This window comes from Oncorhynchus mykiss, chromosome 8 (genome assembly GCF_057628025.1).
Source record: "Oncorhynchus mykiss isolate SJ-2025 chromosome 8, ASM5762802v1, whole genome shotgun sequence".
Classification (NCBI taxonomy): Eukaryota; Metazoa; Chordata; class Actinopteri; order Salmoniformes; family Salmonidae; genus Oncorhynchus; species Oncorhynchus mykiss.
In genome coordinates this window covers 77,294,626-77,312,683 of record NC_143029.1, presented here as the reverse complement: position 1 = coordinate 77,312,683, position 18,058 = coordinate 77,294,626, and the positions used below count along the sequence as shown (strand labels likewise).

The 18,058-nt window shown below is 41.5% G+C and overlaps 1 protein-coding gene across 1 annotated transcript; it reads left to right on the top strand.

Moving 5' to 3' along the window:
• The first annotated feature begins 13,617 nt into the window (after positions 1 to 13,617).
• On the top strand, positions 13,618 to 17,605 carry LOC110530622 (CUB and zona pellucida-like domain-containing protein 1). The gene is given in 5 exon segments (XM_090182666.1): positions 13,618 to 13,889; positions 15,846 to 16,219; positions 16,381 to 16,480; positions 16,818 to 17,010; positions 17,187 to 17,605. Coding segments are annotated over 5 exon segments (1,032 nt in total). The 5' UTR covers positions 13,618 to 13,655; the 3' UTR covers positions 17,318 to 17,605.
• Positions 17,606 to 18,058: the final 453 nt, after the last annotated feature.

The following is an 18,058-nucleotide window of genomic DNA, read 5'->3' as shown; positions in this document are numbered from 1 at the left end:
GTTTTATTTCTCTATTTGGTTAGGTCAGGGTGTGATGTGGGGTGGGCATTCTATGTTCTATTTTCTATGTTTTGTATTTTTGTTATGGCCGGGTATGGTTCTCAATCAGGGACAGCTGTCTATTGTTGTCTCTGATTGGGAACCATACTTAGGCAGCCCTTTTCCCACCTGGCTTTGTGGGTAGTTAACTTTGTTTGTGGCACTAATGCCTTGTAAGCTTCATGGTTGTTTTTCATTTGTTGATGACATTTTGAAATAAAAAAGTAAAATGGACGCTCACCACGCTACACTTTGGTCTTCTTACAGCAACAGCCGTGACCATGGTTGAAAACCGAGTTTTAATGATTCCAACCTAAGTGTATGTAAATTTCCGACTTCAACTGTAATTGGTGGAACCATACATGAATATAAAGACAAGAGTGTGCATACTGAAATAACAGTAGGACGATTGATAGACTGAAGGACTGTAGCAGAAGGCAGAGAAATCAGGTTGTTTATAGATGTGTCACACTCACCGTGACCAGGGTCCTGCTCAAGGGAAAATCCATCCTTTCACCATCAGAGGCTTTGCTGCATACAAAGAGAGAGAAGAGGGCACACACCTGTGTCCTTCCCTATATTGTCCCTCACTTGCCTCCCACCCTCTCACATACACTGCACGTACACACACACACACACAGTGTATTTCAGAGGTAATGAGCTGAGCCTCAAAGGCAGAGGTCTTAATCTGGTGTACAGTATTTTTCTGTCTGACCACTCAATAAAATTATTATATCAAATCAAACTGTATTTGTCACATGCGCCGAATACAACAGTGAAATGCTTACTTACAAGCCCTTAACAAACAGTGCAGTTGAAGAAAGAGTTAAGAAGAATAAAAAATATCACAATAAAATAATAACAATGCTATATACAGGGGGTACCGGTACTGAGTCAATGTGCGGGTGTACAGGTTAGTCAAGGTAATTTGTACATGTAGGTAGGGGTGAAATGACTATGCATAGATAATAAACAGCGAATAGCAGCAGAGTTCAAAACAAATGGAGGCGGGGTGTCAATGTAAATAATTCGGTGGCCATTTGATTAATTGTTCAAGAGTCTTATGGCTTGGGGTTAGAAGCTGTTACTGAGCCTTTTGGACCTAGACTTGGCACTCCAGTACCGCTTGACGTGCGGTCGCAGAGATAACAGTCTATGACTTGGGAGACTGGAGTCTTTGACATTTTTTTTGGGCTTCCTCTGACACCGCCTAGTGTATAGGTCCTGGATGGCAGGAAGCTTGGCCCCAGTGCTGTACTGGGCCGTACGCACTACCCTCTGTAGCGCCTTACGGTCAATAATGTATTAATTTATAGTTATTAAAGGAGTCCTCCATCTTCATCTCCTATTTTCACGTTGTCCAACTCTTTTCCCCTGTTCTTTCTCTATCTCTTCTCCCTTTTCCCCAAACCCTCCCTCTTCCCCCACATGCTGACATTTATATCTCTCTGTCTATCTCCCATCTCCCTCTCTCTTCCCCGGCATATGTTTCACTTCTGTTATTTTCTCCCTCTGTCCCCCCTCCTGCTGCTGACCTTTCTTTCTCTCAGACTCCCTCCATCTTCCTCCCTCCCTCCCTCCCTCCCTCCCTCCCTCCCTCCCTCCCTCCCTCCCTCCCTCCCTCCCTCCCTCCCTCCCTCCCTCCCTCCCTCCCTCCTCTGTTTGGTCCTCTAACCCAGTGGCAGTCTGACATAAGAAATCCACCTTTTGTTAAGTAAACACTTAACACAACACAAACAAAACATCCAGGTGTGGATGAGAGAGGAAGAGAGTGATAGATAGAGAGGGAAAAATAAGGAACATATTATACAGTAATATACAGTATGCTCACCGTACTGTCAAAAACATCCATTTGATACAGTATATGTCAAGAAACGACATATACTGTGGGAGACAGCAAGGCAAGTGTGTCACCTAAACAATATTTATTTATGTCATAAATTAAAGAACGGAAGTTAAGCTAGCTTCCCCACATGTATGTGTGTCTCAGACAGAAGCACTATGGCACTCTGTGGTACACAGGGTCATTTAAACTCATTATGAGCCTTCCGCTGTTTACACACCATTGTCAAGTGCATCGCCAATATAACCTATCTGCCACTATCACTTTCCTCTGCTGCTCAGGTGTGTGTGTGTGTGTGTGTGTGTGTGTGTGTGTGTGTGTGTGTGTGTGTGTGTGTGTGTGTGTGTGTGTGTGTGTGTGTGTGTGTGTGTGTGTGTGTGTGTGTGTGTGTGTGTGTGTGCAAATCTATGGGTGGTTGTGATTATTAAATGTTTCTACTTAACTTGACAGGAAGCATAATGGTTTAGAATTATAGCTACTATTCTTCACAAAATATCCAAGTGTAAAATGAACACACTCATATCTTCACTGGTTCCCCAAACCTAAATTGAGCTTTGTTCTGGCCTGAAAACTATTTCAATTGAGCTTTTCCATTAAGAATAATGATTTTTCATCAAGGACTAGGCTAAATGTAGCCAGTATCTTATCTCCAATTCTAAATGCTTGCCATGTATTGAGGTATAAATGCCAAAAGCAACTTGTGTGTGGTGAGTACAACTCACATTGATAAAGAGCACCACCAACTGGTGGTGGTCTCCAAAAGTGGCGCTGTATTTTTCCACAATATTCCATCTCCACACGCCTTCCAGCTGTAAGTCACAATCTTATTGATCAGTAAACACAAATCCCAAACTAAGTGACTTTCTGCCAAGCCTGTTAAGGGTCATAACAATAACCAGATAGTGATGCACTGAGACAGAGATTCATTGATAGCAGACCAATAGTGGAAGCCATTGTTTCAACAGATAATGCTTCTACAGAAAAAGTGATGAAATATGGGGCATGCATGTTCTACCCTGATGAACGCATTGACATTTTAATATTAAATCTGTCAAGGTCATACAGAGATTTTATGATTTATTTGTGGCATGTAAGTTATTATTGCATGGCCCTACTGAAGGGAATTCATCTCATGTCTGTGCATCTTGAGGGGACATTCATATCAGGCTTCACTAGAATGACAACTCACTGTTTGAAGACAGATCACTGGAGTGTAAATTAAAGTTCAAGTAGTTTATTTGCCATTTGCAGGTATTAAAAGCAACAGATACATGTACATTGGAATTCTTTGTTGTATCGATATATAATATAGACTATACACTGTGTTCTTCAATTGGTAATTTTGACAAGACATTTATGGTCAAGAACAACTTTGGTCTTGACATGCCTTCAGAAAATTACAAACCCCTTTACTTTTTCCCCATTTTGTTGTGTTACAGCCTCCCCCCTCCCAAAAAAGCAGACATTGAATATCCCTTTGAACATGGTGAAGGTATTAATTACACTTAGGATAGTGTATCAATAAACCCAGTCAATACAAAGACACAGGCGTCCTTCCTAACTCAGTTGCCGTAACGGAAGGAAACTGCTCAGGGATTTCACCATGGTGGCCAATTGTGACTTTAAAACAGTTAGAGTTTAATGGCTGTGATAGGAGAAAACTGAGGATGGATCAACAACATTGTAGTTACTCCACAATAACAACCTAAATGACAGAGTGAAAAGAAGGAAGCCAGTACAGAATACAAATATTCCAAAACATGCATCCTGTTTGCAAAAAGGCACTAAAATAATACTGCAAAACAATGTGTCAAGAACAGAATAGAGCTAAGCACAGGCAAAATCCTAGAGGAAAACCTGCTTCCGTCTGCTTTCCAACAGAACCTGGAAGACAATTTCACCTTTCAGCAGGACAATAACCTAAAACACAAGGCCAAATCTACACTGGAGTTGCTTACCAAGACGGCATTGAATCCTCCTGAGTGGCTTAGTTACAGTTGACTTAAATAAGATTGAAAATGTATGGCAATATTTTGCAAATGGCTGTCTATCAACGATCAACAACCCACTTAACAGAGCTCGAAGAACTTTTAAAAGAATAATCTGCAAATATTGTACAATCCAGGTGTGCAAAGCTCTTAGAGACTTACCCAGAAAAACTTAGCTGTAATCGTTGATAAACGTGATTGTAATACGCATTGACTGAAGGGTGTGAATACGTGTGCCTTGTTTCTATCAAGACTTTAAGTAAAGATCTGGATGTACTCTTACCTCTGCTTGCTGTTTCTCTGAGACAGGGTTCGAGTTCATATAAGCATCAGTGTAACATTATGTATGTATGAACAGTACCAGTCAAAAGTTTGGACACACATACTCCTTCCAGGGTTTTTCTTTATTTTTACTATTTTCTACATCGTAGAATAATAGTGAAGACATCAAAACTATGAAATAACACATATTGAATCATGTAGACACAAAAAAAGTGGGATCGGTGTTTGCGTGTGTGTCCCCTTAAATGGGCAGAAAGCTTAAACTATTATTAATACCAGCTGCACTGTCGAATTTACAGTAGCTATTACAGTGAAAAAATACTATGCTATTGTTTGAGGAGAGTGCACAACAACAACAAAAACTTTATCACTCCTCCCTCCATAATTTAGGATATTCCTGGGAGTATGTAAATTTAAAAAAATGTATTACCATATCATGTTCTCTTTAGTTATGTTTATTTTATTTAACCTTTATTTAAGTAGGCAAGTCAGTTAAGAACAAAATCTTATTTACAATGACGGCCTCGGAACAGTGGGTTAACAACAGATTTTTACCTTGTCAGCTCCGGGATTTGATCCACCTTTCGGATACTGGCCCAACGCTCTAACCACTAGGCTACCTGTCACCCATGAACTTGAAAATGTATCAATTGACCAATTCGGCAAATTTGGGCAGACTTGATACAACATTTTGAACAGTAATGCAAGGGTTCATTGGATCAGTGTAAAACTTTGCACACACACTGCTAAAATCTAGTTGCCAAAATGTAAATTTTGCCTAGACTCCGAAGTGATATACTGGCCTTTCTCTTGCATTTCAAAGATGAAAAAAGTATATCCTACATTAATTTCACATTTCCACAAACTTCGGAATGGTTCCTTTCAATTGGTACCAAGAAAATGCATATCCTTACTTCAGGTCCTGAGCTACAGGCAGTTAGATTTGGGTATGTCATTTTAGGCGAAAATTGAAAAAAAGGGTCCGATCCTTACTTAAACTTCACTAGGGTAGGGGGCACATGAAAGCGTGCCCAAAGTAAACTGCCTGCTTCTCATGCCCAGAAGCTAGGATATGCATATAATTGGTATACAGTGCCTTGCGAAAGTATTCGGCCCCCTTGAACTTTGCGACCTTTTGCCACATTTCAGGCTTCAAACATAAAGATATAAAACTGTATTTTTTTGTGAAGAATCAACAACAAGTGGGACACAATCATGAAGTGGAACGACATTTATTGGATATTTCAAACTTTTTTAACAAATCAAAAACTGAAAAATTGGGCGTGCAAAATTATTCAGCCCCTTTACTTTCAGTGCAGCAAACTCTCTCCAGAAGTTCAGTGAGGATCTCTGAATGATCCAATGTTGACCTAAATGACTAATGATGATAAATACAATCCACCTGTGTGTAATCAAGTCTCCGTATAAATGCACCTGCACTGTGATAGTCTCAGAGGTCCGTTAAAAGCGCAGAGAGCATCATGAAGAACAAGGAACACACCAGGCAGGTCCGAGATACTGTTGTGAAGAAGTTTAAAGCCGGATTTGGATACAAAAAATATTCCCAAGCTTTAAACATAACCAAGGAGCACTGTGCAAGCGATAATATTGAAATGGAAGGAGTATCAGACCACTGCAAATCTACCAAGACCTGGCCGTCCCTCTAAACTTTCAGCTCATACAAGGAGAAGACTGATCAGAGATGCAGCCAAGAGGCCCATGATCACTCTGGATGAACTGCAGAGATCTACAGCTGAGGTGGGAGACTCTGTCCATAAGACAACAATCAGTCAGTCGTATATTGCACAAATCTGGCCTTTATGGAAGAGTGGCAAGAAGAAAGCCATTTCTTAAAGATATCCATAAAAAGTGTAGTTTAAAGTTTGCCACAAGCCACCTGGCGACTTACAGCTGTAATCGCAGCAAAAGGTGGCGCTACAAAGTATTAACTTAAGGGGGCTGAATAATTTTGCACGCCCAATTTTTCAGTTTTTGATTTGTTAAAAAAGTTTGAAATATCCAATAAATGTCGTTCCACTTCATGATTGTGTCCCACTTGTTCTTGATTCTTCACAAAAAAATAAAATTTTATATCTTTATGTTTGAAGCCTGAAATGTGGCAAAGGGTCGCAAAGTTCAAGGGGGCCGAATACTTTCGCAAGGCACTGTATTTGGATAGAAAACACTCTAAAGTTTCCAGGACTGTTAAAATAATGTCTAAGTATAACAGAACTGATTTGACAGGCGAAAACCTCAGAAAAATCCATCCAGGATGTGTTATTTTTTTATGTTTGTGGTTTTCTATTGAATGCCATTACAGTTTCCATTGACTTAGGACTCAAATTACACCTATGGCTTCCATTAGATGTCAACAGTCTTTAGAAATTGTTTCAGGCTTGTATTCTGAAAAATTAGAGAGTAAGACCACTCTGAATGAGTGGATCCTACACTGACCCAGATATTTTTCATGCGGATACTGTTTGGAATTTTCATCTGCCTGTTGTGGCTGCGTTTGAGCCTGTGGATTACTGAACAAAACGCGCAAACAAAACTGAGGTTTTTGGATATAAACAGGGACTTTATCGAACAAAACAAACATTTATTGAGTAAATGGGAGTCTTGTGAGTGCAACCATATGAAGATCATCAAAGGTAAGTGATTCATTTTATCTCTATTTCTGAATTGTGTAACTCCTCTACTTGGCTGGTAACTGTTTGTAATGATTTGCTGGGCGCTGTTCTCAGATAATCGCAAGGTATGCTTTCGCCATAAAGCCTTTTTAAAATCTGACCGTGGTTGGATTAACAGGAAGTTAATCTTTAACTTAATCTTTAAACCGATGTGTAACACTTGTATGTTTCATGAATTTTTATAATGAGTATTTCTGTTTTTGAATTTGGCCCACTGCAATTTCACTGGATGTTGGCTAGGTGGGACGCTAGCGTTTTAAGGTTGGTGTCAAATGGTGACTTGGTCTTCTACCAAATAGGGTAATCTTCTGTATACCAACCCTACCATGTCACAACACAACTGATTGGCTCAAACGCATTAAGGAGGAAAGAAATTGCACAAATTAACTTTTAACAATGCACACATGTTAATTGAAATGCATTCCAGGTGACTACCTCATGAAGCTAGTTGAGAGAATGTCAAGATTGCGCAAACCTGTCATTAAGGCAAAGGTTGGCTACTTTGAAGAATCTATATAAAATATAGTAAAAAAACAATTAACACTTTTTTTGGTTACTACATGATTCCATATGTGTTATTTCATAGTTTTGATGTCTTAACCATTATTCTACAATGTAGAAAATAGTAAAAAGAAAAAACCTTGAATGAGTAGGGGTGCCCAAACTTTTGACTGTATATATATATATACACACACACACACACACACACACACACACACAGTGCATTCGGAAAGTATTCAGACCCCTTAACTTTTTCCACGTTTTGTTACGTTACAGCCTAAATCTAAAATGGATTAAATATATTTTTCCTCGTCAATCTACACACAATACCCCATGATGACAATTTTTTAAATGCATTTTTAATGTAAATGCATTAAAATAAAATGCATAAAAAATGCAAATGAGTAAAAACATGTTTTTCATTTACATAAGTATTATTAAAGTGACTAGTAATCCATTTATTAAAGTGGCCAATGATTTCGAGTCTGTATGTAGGCAGAAGCCTCTCTGTGTTAGTGATGGCTGCTTAACAGTCTGATGGCCTTGAGATAGAAGCTGTTTTTCAGTCTCTTGGTCCCAGTTTTGATGCACCTGTACTGACCTTGCCTTCTGGATGGTAGCGGGGAGAACAGGCAGTGGCTCAGATGGTTGTTGTCCTTGATATTTTTGGCAATCCTGTGACATCGAGTGCTGTAGGTGTCCTGGAGGGCAGGTAGTTTGTCCCCGGTGAAACGTTGTGCAGACCGCACAACCCTCTGGAGAACCCTGTGGTTGCGGGCGATGCAGTTGCCGTACCAGGCAGTGATATAGGCGACAGGATGCTCTCAATTGTGCTGTAAAAGTTTGTGAGGGTTTTAGGTGACAAGCCAAATTTCTTCAGCCTCCTGAGGTTGAAGAGGCGCTGTTGCGCATTCTTCACCACACTGTCTGTGTGGGTGGACCATTTCAGTTTGTCAGTGATGTGTACGCCGAGGAACTTAAACATGTCCACCTTCTCCACTGCTGTCCCGTTAATGTGGATAGGGGGGTGCTCCCTCTGCTCTTTTCTGAAGTTCACAATCATCTCCTTTGTTTTGTTTACGTTGAGTGAGAGGTTGTTTTCCTGACACCAAACTCTGAGTGCCCCCACCTCCTCCATGTAGGCTGTCTTGTTGTTGTTGGTAATCAAGCCCGCTACTGTTGTGTTGTCTGCAAACTTGATGATTGAGTTGGAGGCGTGCATGGACACGCAGTCATGGGTGAACAGAGAGTACAGTAGAGGGCTGAGCACACACCCTTGTGTGGCCCCAGTGTTGAGGACCAGCGAAGTGGAGATATTGTTTCCTACTGTCACCACCTGGAGGCGGCCCGTCAAATATTCCAGGACCCAATTGCACAGGGCAGGGTTGAGACCCAGGGCCTCCAGATTAATGATGAGCTTGGAGGCTACTATGGTGTTGAATGCTGATCTGTAGTCAATTAACAGCATTCTTACATACTGTAGGTATTCTACTTGTCCAGATGAAATAGGGCAGTGTGATGGTGATTGCATCGTCTGTGGACCTATTGGGGCGGTATGCAAATATGTCTCGTGTCTGAGCAATTTCGACTCCACTCTGTCCCTATACCGACATTTCACTTGTTTGATTGCTTTGCGGAGGGAATAACTACACGGTTTATATTCTGCCATATTCCCAGTCATCTTTCCATGGTTAAATGCGGTGGTTCGCACTTTCAGTTTTGCTCGAATGCGCCATCTATCCATGGTTTCTTGTTTGGGTAGGATTTTAAGTAAGTTAGTTTTAAGTTAGTCACAGTGGGTACAACATCTCCAATGCACTTCCTTATAAACCCACTCACCGAATCAGTGTATAAATCAATGTTATTCTCTGAGATGCCAGGAAACATTTCCCAGTCCGGGTGATCAAAACAATCTTGAAGCATGGATTCCGATTGGTCAGACCAGCGTTGAATAGTTCTTGTCATGGGCACATCCTGTTTGAGTTTCTGCCTATAAGATGGTAGTAGCAAAATGGAGTTGTGGTCGGATTTGCCGAAGGGAGGGCGGGGGAGGGCCTTGTATGCATCGCGGAAGTTAGAGTAGCAGTAATCCAGTGTATTGCCCGCACAAGTCCTACAATCAATATGCTGGTATAATTTAGGTAGCCTTGTTTTCAGTTTGCATAGAGTCCAATGAAGTTTCTTGAGGGCTATCGTGGTATCGACCTGAGCGGGGATATACACGGCTGTGACAATCACCTACGAGAATTCTCTTGGGAGATAATATGGTCGGGATTTGGGTACGACACTAAGCTTGAAACACCTGTATTTGGGGAGTTTCTCCCATACTTCTCTGCAGATCCTCTCAAACTCTGTCAGGTTGGATCGGAAGCATCGTTGCACAGCTATTTTCACGTCTCCACAAATATGTTAAATCGGGTTCAAGTCCGGGCTCTGGCTGGGCCACTCAAGGACATTCAGAGACTTGTCCCGAAGCCACTCCTGTGTTGTTTTGACTTTGGGCTTAGGGTCGTTGTCCTGTTGGAAGATGAACCTTCTTCACAGTCTGAAGTCCTGAGCGCTCTGGAGCAGGTTTTCATCAAGGATCTCTCTGTGCTTTGCTCCGTTCATCTTTCCCTCGATCCTGACTAGTCTCCCAGTCCCTACGGCTGAAAAACATCCCCACTGCATGATGCTGCAATCACCATGCTTCACCGTAGGGATTGTGCCAGGTTTCCTCCAGACGTGAAGCTTGGTATTCAGGCCAAAGAGTTCAGTCTTGGTTTCATCAGACCAGAGAATCTTGTTTCTCGTGGTTTGAGAGTCTTTAGGTGCCTTTTAGCAAACTCCAAGCGGGCTGCGATGTGCCTTTTACTGAGGAGTGGCTTCCGTCTGGTCGCTTTACCAGCCCTGATTGGTGGAGTGCTGCAGAGATGGTTGTCCTTCTGGAAGGTTCTCCCATCTCCACAGAGGAACTCTAGAGCTCTTGTAGAGTGACCATCGGATTCTTGGTCACCTCCCTGACCAAGGCCCTGCTAAGTCTGGCCAGCTCTAGGAAGAGTCTTGGTGGTTCCAAACTTCTTCCATTTAAGAATGATGTAGGCCACTGTGTTCTTGGGAACCTTCAATGCTGCAGTGCCTCGACACAATCCTGTCTCTGAGCTCTACGAACAATTCCTTCCACCTCATGGCTTGGTTTTTGCTCTGAAATGTATTGTCAACTGTGGGACCTTATATAGACAGGTGTGTGCCTTTCCAAATCATGTACAATCAATAGAATATTCCACAGGTGGACTCCAATCAAGATGTAGATACATCTCAAGGATGATCAATGGAAACAGGATGGACCTGAAGTCAATTTCAAGTCTCGTAGCAAAAGTAAATTTGCCCTAATTTGCTCCATGGGCGCCGTACTGCTATGACTGACCATTTAAGACAACACATTTCACTGCACCTGTGTGTGACAATAAAACATATATATTTTGTTTTTGCTATGACAATCTAAATATCTTCTGAAAGAAGCCAAAATGCAATTGATTTCATTGTCCCATTATATTGTACTTTTCTGTTCCCCAGGTGGATTTTCGTTACAAGAATACCCTTGATGGTTGTGAGTACTACGATCCCTAAATATGTTTCTCAGGGAACTGTGGGTATTTAACCAGAAATTTGAGTCCCAATTGACAGCAGCACCAATGGGAGGAGTTGGAGGAACAACTGGTGTGAACAGGAAACTGTCATGACCAGAAATGTTCCCAGTGATAGTCCTTTTCAAATGAGGCGAGTTAATAATTCATTTTCTAGTTTGTAGTATTAAAGATGTAGATGTTTGAGTCCAATTGTCCTTGTAGCAGTCAATACAGCTGCTGTTGGATCAGCACAGTAAACAGCATGAGAAATTGGAGACTACTGACACAGGTGGATCTGGGAATAAGATCTGATATGGGTGGACCCAACAGATCTCCAGTCACAGGCGTTCTTCCTTTCATACGGTAACTAACAACATTTAAACTCCCTTTGATGACTTCAGAAACCACTTACCTCATCTGATCAGGTTGCTCCATGATTAATGTTATACTTCTCAGAATAATTAATTATTTAGAAAATATACATTATTTTAGTTGCTTAGGTTACTTTCCTAACTCGCTTGGATTTTTGTTATTTTGGATTCTACCTAATTAATCTGCTGTATATATTACTTATTTTCATGTAATTGAAGTGTTTCCCAGAACTGTCCGAGGTCCAACAACAAGCTTCTCCCTGGACCAGGTTAGTTTTTGCAACGTCATGGGTTGTGCTGACCTGTCACTAAGATCAACTAACTAATATCCATTCAATCTATATGTGAAGAATAATGTCTTAGGTTTCAGGCAACTGAAACATTTGTGTTATGACTTCTTCGATCTATAGGGCTCTTGCACTTTACAATATGGCAACACCTCGATGGCTGGTGTCTACAGGTTTGAGCTAGTTGTGGAAGACTTCCCCAACCAACACATCACCCTGTCTTACGCAGATGACTCTAGGTCCTCCAGGGCTCCACTCTATGCAGGAAGACATCAACGCGCTGCCATCTACCAAGCAATAACCACAGGGACAACCACCATCACCTGACCCACCACCACCTAGCCCACCACCACCACCAAAAATATCTAAATGAGGCAACAAAAAAAAAGGAATAATCGCACCCCCTGTCTTTCCGTGGTCCCTGAGTAACGTGCGCAGGTAGCCTATATTTGCATTGTGTGACCCCCTCAACCCTCTTTTTACGCTGTTGCTACTCTCTGTTTATCATATATGCACATTCATGTACATACTACCTCAATTGGGCCGATCAACCAGTGCTCCCACACATTGGATAACCGGTGCCATCTGCATTGTGTCCCACCCACCACCTGCCAACCCCTCTTTTACGTTACTGCTACTCTCTGTTCATCATATATGCATAGTCACTTTAACCATATCTACATGCACATACTACCTCAATCAGCCTGACTAACCGGTGTCTGTATGTAGCCTCGCTACTGTATATAGCCTGTCTTTTTACTGTTGTTTTATTTCTTTACTTACCTATTATTCACCTAATACCTTTTTTGCACTATTGGTTAGAGCCTGTAAGTAAGCATTTCACTGTAAGGTCTACAACTGTTGTATTCGGCGCATGTGACAAATAAACTTTGATTTGATTTATATGAGCCTTTTGAAGTAGCTTAATTGTTTGACAGTCAGATGAAAACATAATGACTGGTTGTGTTTATGCCACGTTAAAAGGTAGGCTAATATATGTAAAAATTTAAACAACAAATGTTTACTATTAGATCCTTAGAGATCCTATTAAATGAATACGGATTCTATAGGCCTATGTAATTCATAAAAAAGCACGTGCACACATAGGAGGTCCCTGTACCAGGATGAAATGTAATCTACTTTCACCCATGCTTAAATCATTTCAGATCTAGCATCTATCAATCTGAGATGAGATGTGTCCTAGTGGAGGTCGGACGTACAAATGAATGATATGAATAAAACCCAAAAGTACTCGTTACATGTTGAAAGCTTAGCAGGACAAGAAAATGGTCCAATTCATGCACTTACTAAGAGAACATCGCTGGTCATCCCTACCTCCTCATGATTCCTGTAATGACTGTGTCTGCCCTGCCCCTGTGCCATCTCTGGGGCATGCTGATGTGAAGGGCGAGCCACTTTCTTCTCCACCCATGCGGTCGAGAGAAATGCATTCCGATCATATACTGTGACATTTCAAAATGCAATTGAGGGAAAACACTGCTTTGGATGCTTTGTCCACTTGTCCCTGCCGAAGAGAGGGGGCTCTCAGCTTACTGTAGGACATACAAATGGTGGGTATAGATTATTCTATGATCATGAATGATATGAATGACACCCAAAAGTACTCGTTACATGTTGAAAGCTTAGCAGGACAGGGAAATGGTCAAATTCATGCACTTATTAAGAGAACATCCCTGGTCATCCCAACCGCCTCTAATCTGGCTGGCTCACTAAACACAACAACTTTGTTTGTAAATGAGTGTTGGAGTGTGCCCCTGGCTATCCGTAAATAAAAAACAAGAAAATTGTGTCATCTGGTTTGCTTAACATAAGGAATTTGAAATGATTAATAATTTGACTTTTGATAATTAAGTATATGTAAAAGCAAATACTTTTAGACTTTTACTCAAGTATTATTTTACTGGGTGACTTTCACTTTTACTTGAGACATTTTCTATTAAGGTATCTTAACATCTACTCAAGTATGACAATTGGGTACTTTTTCCTCCATTGGTTTTTGATCACATTGTTTTCAATAAGACTGGTATGTTGTGCAATAACAAGATATGTCCACATTCTCCTGTGACAGTCAAAGCCAAAGTGGTTTGCCAAGAGACCACTATGACAGTGGAAGTGGAAAAGTCCTCTATCCCTGGAGTACATGAGGGCCATCTCCGCCTCAGTGATCCCAGTAACTCTGCCTGCGACCTGCAACGCCTCTCCAACAGCATCCACATCATCGGAGTCATCCCCCTCGATGCCTGTGGGACTCAGATAGAGGTAAGACCTCTGAAATGTCAAATATTATAGTGTGATGATATGTGGAAATCTATTTGGGTGTGAGACCCATTCACTCCTGGGTGATTGTCTATGTTATTCATACTGAACCTGGTCCGAGTGCATATTCACCCCAAGGGACAAATTAGGCTGAATCGTTTGATGTTTCTCACTGGGCAGCAGAAGCCCTCCCTTTCACCAAAACCCTACATATTTACCCTTTCTCTGAGGCAACCCTTTCTAAATCATTCAGCCTAATGATATAGAAAGGGTTGCCTCAGAGAAAGGGTCAAGATGTAGGGTTTTGGTGAGGGATGGCTTATGCTGCCCGGTGAGAAACATCAAAGGATACACCAACATGCTTGCTCATAACCCGAAGAGTTGCACAGCAATATAGAAATGATCTACAGTACCAGTCAAAAGTTTGGACACACTTATTCAGGTTTTTCATTATTTTCTACATTGTAGAATAATAGTGAACACATCAAAACTAATAACAAATATGGAATCATATATTAACCAAAAAATGGTTAAACAAATCAACATTTATTTGGGATTCTTCAAAGTAGCCACCCTTTGCCTTGATGACAGCTTTTGGCATTCTCTCAACCAGCTTCATAAGGTAGTCACCTGGAATGCATTTCAATTAAGAGGTGTGCTTTGTTAAAAGTGAATTTGTGGAATTGATTTCCTTAATACGTTTGAGCCAATCAGTTGTGACAAGGTAGGGGTGGTATACAGAAGATAGCCCTATTTGGTAAAAGACCAAGTCCATATTATGGCAAGAACAGCTCAAATAAGCAAAGAGAAACAACAATCCGTCATTAACTTAAGACATGAATCTGATCATCCGGAAAATTTCAAGACTTCAAGTGCAGTCTCAAAAACCATCAAGCGCTATGATGAAACTGGCTGTCATGAGGACCGCCACAGGAAAGTTAGACCCAGAGTTACCTCTGCTACAGAGGATGTTCATTAGATTTAACTGAAAATAAAAATGCTTCACAGAGTTCAAGCAACAGAGACATCTCAACATCAACTGTTCAAAGGAGAATGTGTGAATCAGGCCTTCATGGTTGAATTGCTGCAAAGAAACCACTACTGAAGGATATCAATAAGAAGAAGAGACTTGCTTGGGCCAAGAAACACGAGCAATGAACATTAGACCTGTGGAAATATGTCCTTTAGTCTGATGAGTCCAAATTTGAGGTTTTTGGTTCCAACCGCTGTGTCTTTGTGAGATGCAGAGTAGGTGAACGGATGATCTCTGCATGTGTGGTTCCCATTGCGAAGCATGGAGGAGGAGGCGTGATTGTGTGGGGGTGCTTTGCTGGTGACACTGTTTGATTTATTTAGAATTCAAGGCACACTTAACCAGCATGGCTACCACAGCATTCTGTAGCGATACACCATCCTATCTGGTTTGGGCTTAGTGGGACTATCATTTGTTTTTCAACAGGACAATGACACAACCAGGCTGTGTAAGGGCTATTTGACCAAGAAGGAGAGTGATGGAATGCTGCAACAGATGAGCTGGCCTCCACAATCCCCCGACCTCAACCCAATTGAGATGGTTTGGGATGAATAGGACCACACAGTGAAGGAAAATCAGCCAACAAGTGCTCCGCGTATGTGGGAACTCCTTCAAGACTGTTGGAAAAGCATTCCAGGTGAAGCTGGTTGAGAGAATGCCAATAGTGTGCAAAGCTGTCAAGGCAAAGGGTGGCTACTTTGAAGAATTACTAACTGATTCTATGTGTTATTTCATCGTTTTGATGTCTTCACTATTATTCTACAATGTAGAAAATAGTAAAAATAAAGAAACACCCTTGAATGAGTAGGTGTGTCCAAACCTTTGACTGGTACTGTACATCTTGGGTGTTTTCAAGAGTTCAGTGCTGGCAGTGCCCACAAATGTAGCTATCTAGATGATTTCCCTCTCCATTTCTCTGAATTCAGGAGGATGATGACAACCTCCTCTTCAAGAACAAAATCACCACCTTCGACAACCCCAATGACATCATCACCAGGCACCACCAGGTGGAGATCCAGTTCTACTGCCAGTACGCCAAACGTGGCAATGTGAGCCTGGGCTTCAGCGCACACAGGGACAGCGTCACAGTCGTGGAGAAAGGCTTCGGTATGTTCACCTACCAGTTTGAGTTCTACTAGACGAGTGACTACCCATTAGACGTGGTGGTGAAGCAGATGATCTACATGGACATCGAGGCCACAACCACCGTGAACAACACAGAGATCTTCGTGGAGTCTTGCAGAGTGGCGCCATACGACAACGTCAACTACCACCCCACCTACGCCATCATAGAAAACGGGTGAGACTCAGAACACAAAGGCATCCATCCATCATCGTCATAATGGCACTAGTCACTGTAATATTAACGTTTTATTGAATACGAGATACGCCATTAACAGATTTTTCTGAATGAAAGAAACATGACCATTAATGCTGTAATATCACGTTTTATTTTACCAGGTGCAATGTGGACCTGACTGTTCAAATCTTCTCACCCCGTCACAAGAGACATTTCCGGTTCAGAATGGAAGCTATCAAATTCATCGGACTGCACGACCTGGTAAATAGGAACAGGTTGCTGGATTATTCAAGGGTCATATTTACATTTGACATTTTATTCATGTAGCACTCTTATCCAGAGCTGAAAGTAAGCATTTTGTTGGACAATGTACAACATACCATGCGTATCCCGTACATACGACTAATAAAACTTTAAACTTACAGGAGCAATTAGGGTTAGGCGCGTTGCTCAAGGGCACATTGACAGATATTTTTACCTAGTTTGTTTAGGTATTTGAACCAGCGATCTTTCAGTTACTGTGCCAATGTTTTTAACCACTGGGCTACCCAGTATGATATCATCTCAGTTAAGTGACCTTTGATCTCTCTGGCTGTAGGTGTACATCAGCTGTTCAGTGATTTTGTGTGAGGCTGGGAACCCCAACACCCGGTGCGCCCAGGGCTGCATCAACTCCACCTCACCCCAGTCTGCTGATCACCACCACCGTAAGAGAGATGCCTCCATGCAAATGGCCAAGCATCACATTTCCCAGGGTCCTTTGCGCCTGATAAAGACTTCTGAGAGCGCAGGTAACACTTACCTTGAGGGTAATTAGCTCAGGACAAGCAAAAAATCTAATGTTGTACTTTGAGTTGAAGTTTTAAAGGACCTCTGCAGTCAAGTCCTCAAGATACATCTCTGGATGGGAGGGTATTTTGGTGTGTTTTGGTGAAAAAAGTGTTGACTTGTTTTCTTGTCTTTTCAGTGACCAACATGAACATGGTGTTCATGGCTGGATGTTTTCTAGCAGCCATTGCCATGGTGTGTGGCTTTGTCCTCTACAAGGCCAAAGCATCAGGGGTCAAATATCAGCCCCTGCCAACATTTGAAACTTAGTCAGATGGGAGCTATCCTTTCACATGTAGCCTGCGCTATGTAAATATCTATTTGAGCATGGTAAAGTTTTTAATTACACTTTGGAAGGTGTATCAATACACCCAGTCACTACAAAGTTACGTGTCCTTCCTAACTCTGTTACCGGAGAGAAAGGAAATCGCTCAGGGATTTCAGCATGATGCCAATGTTGACTTTAAAACAGTTGCAGATTTGATTAGCTGTGATAGGAGAAAAAATAAGATGTATCAACAACATTGTACTTAGTCCACAAAAAATAAAAAGATTTCCTGAAGAAGATCTCTGGTTAACTTTTTTAGGATAGGGGACAGCATTCTGAATTTTGGATGAAAAGCGTGCCCAAAGTAAACTGCCTGCTACTCAGGCCCAGAAGCTATGATATGCATATTGGTAGATTTCGATAGAAAACACTTTAAAGTTTCCAAAACTGTTAAAATAATGTCTGTGAGTTTAACAGAACTGAAATGGCATTCGAAAACCTGAGGAAAATCCATCCAGGAAGTGCTATGGGTGTTTTTCCATTGAAAGCCTATCCACCATTTAAAGGGATAGGACCCATATTCTGTTCCCTATGGCTTCCACTAGCTGTGAACAAACTTTAGACATTGTTTCAGGCCTTTATTCTGAAAAATTAGGGAGAATGAGCAGTTTCAATGAGAGGCCAGTGGAAAGTCCCCAAACCTGTTTGGTGCGCAATCCCGAGAGCGCGCCTTTCGTTGTTTT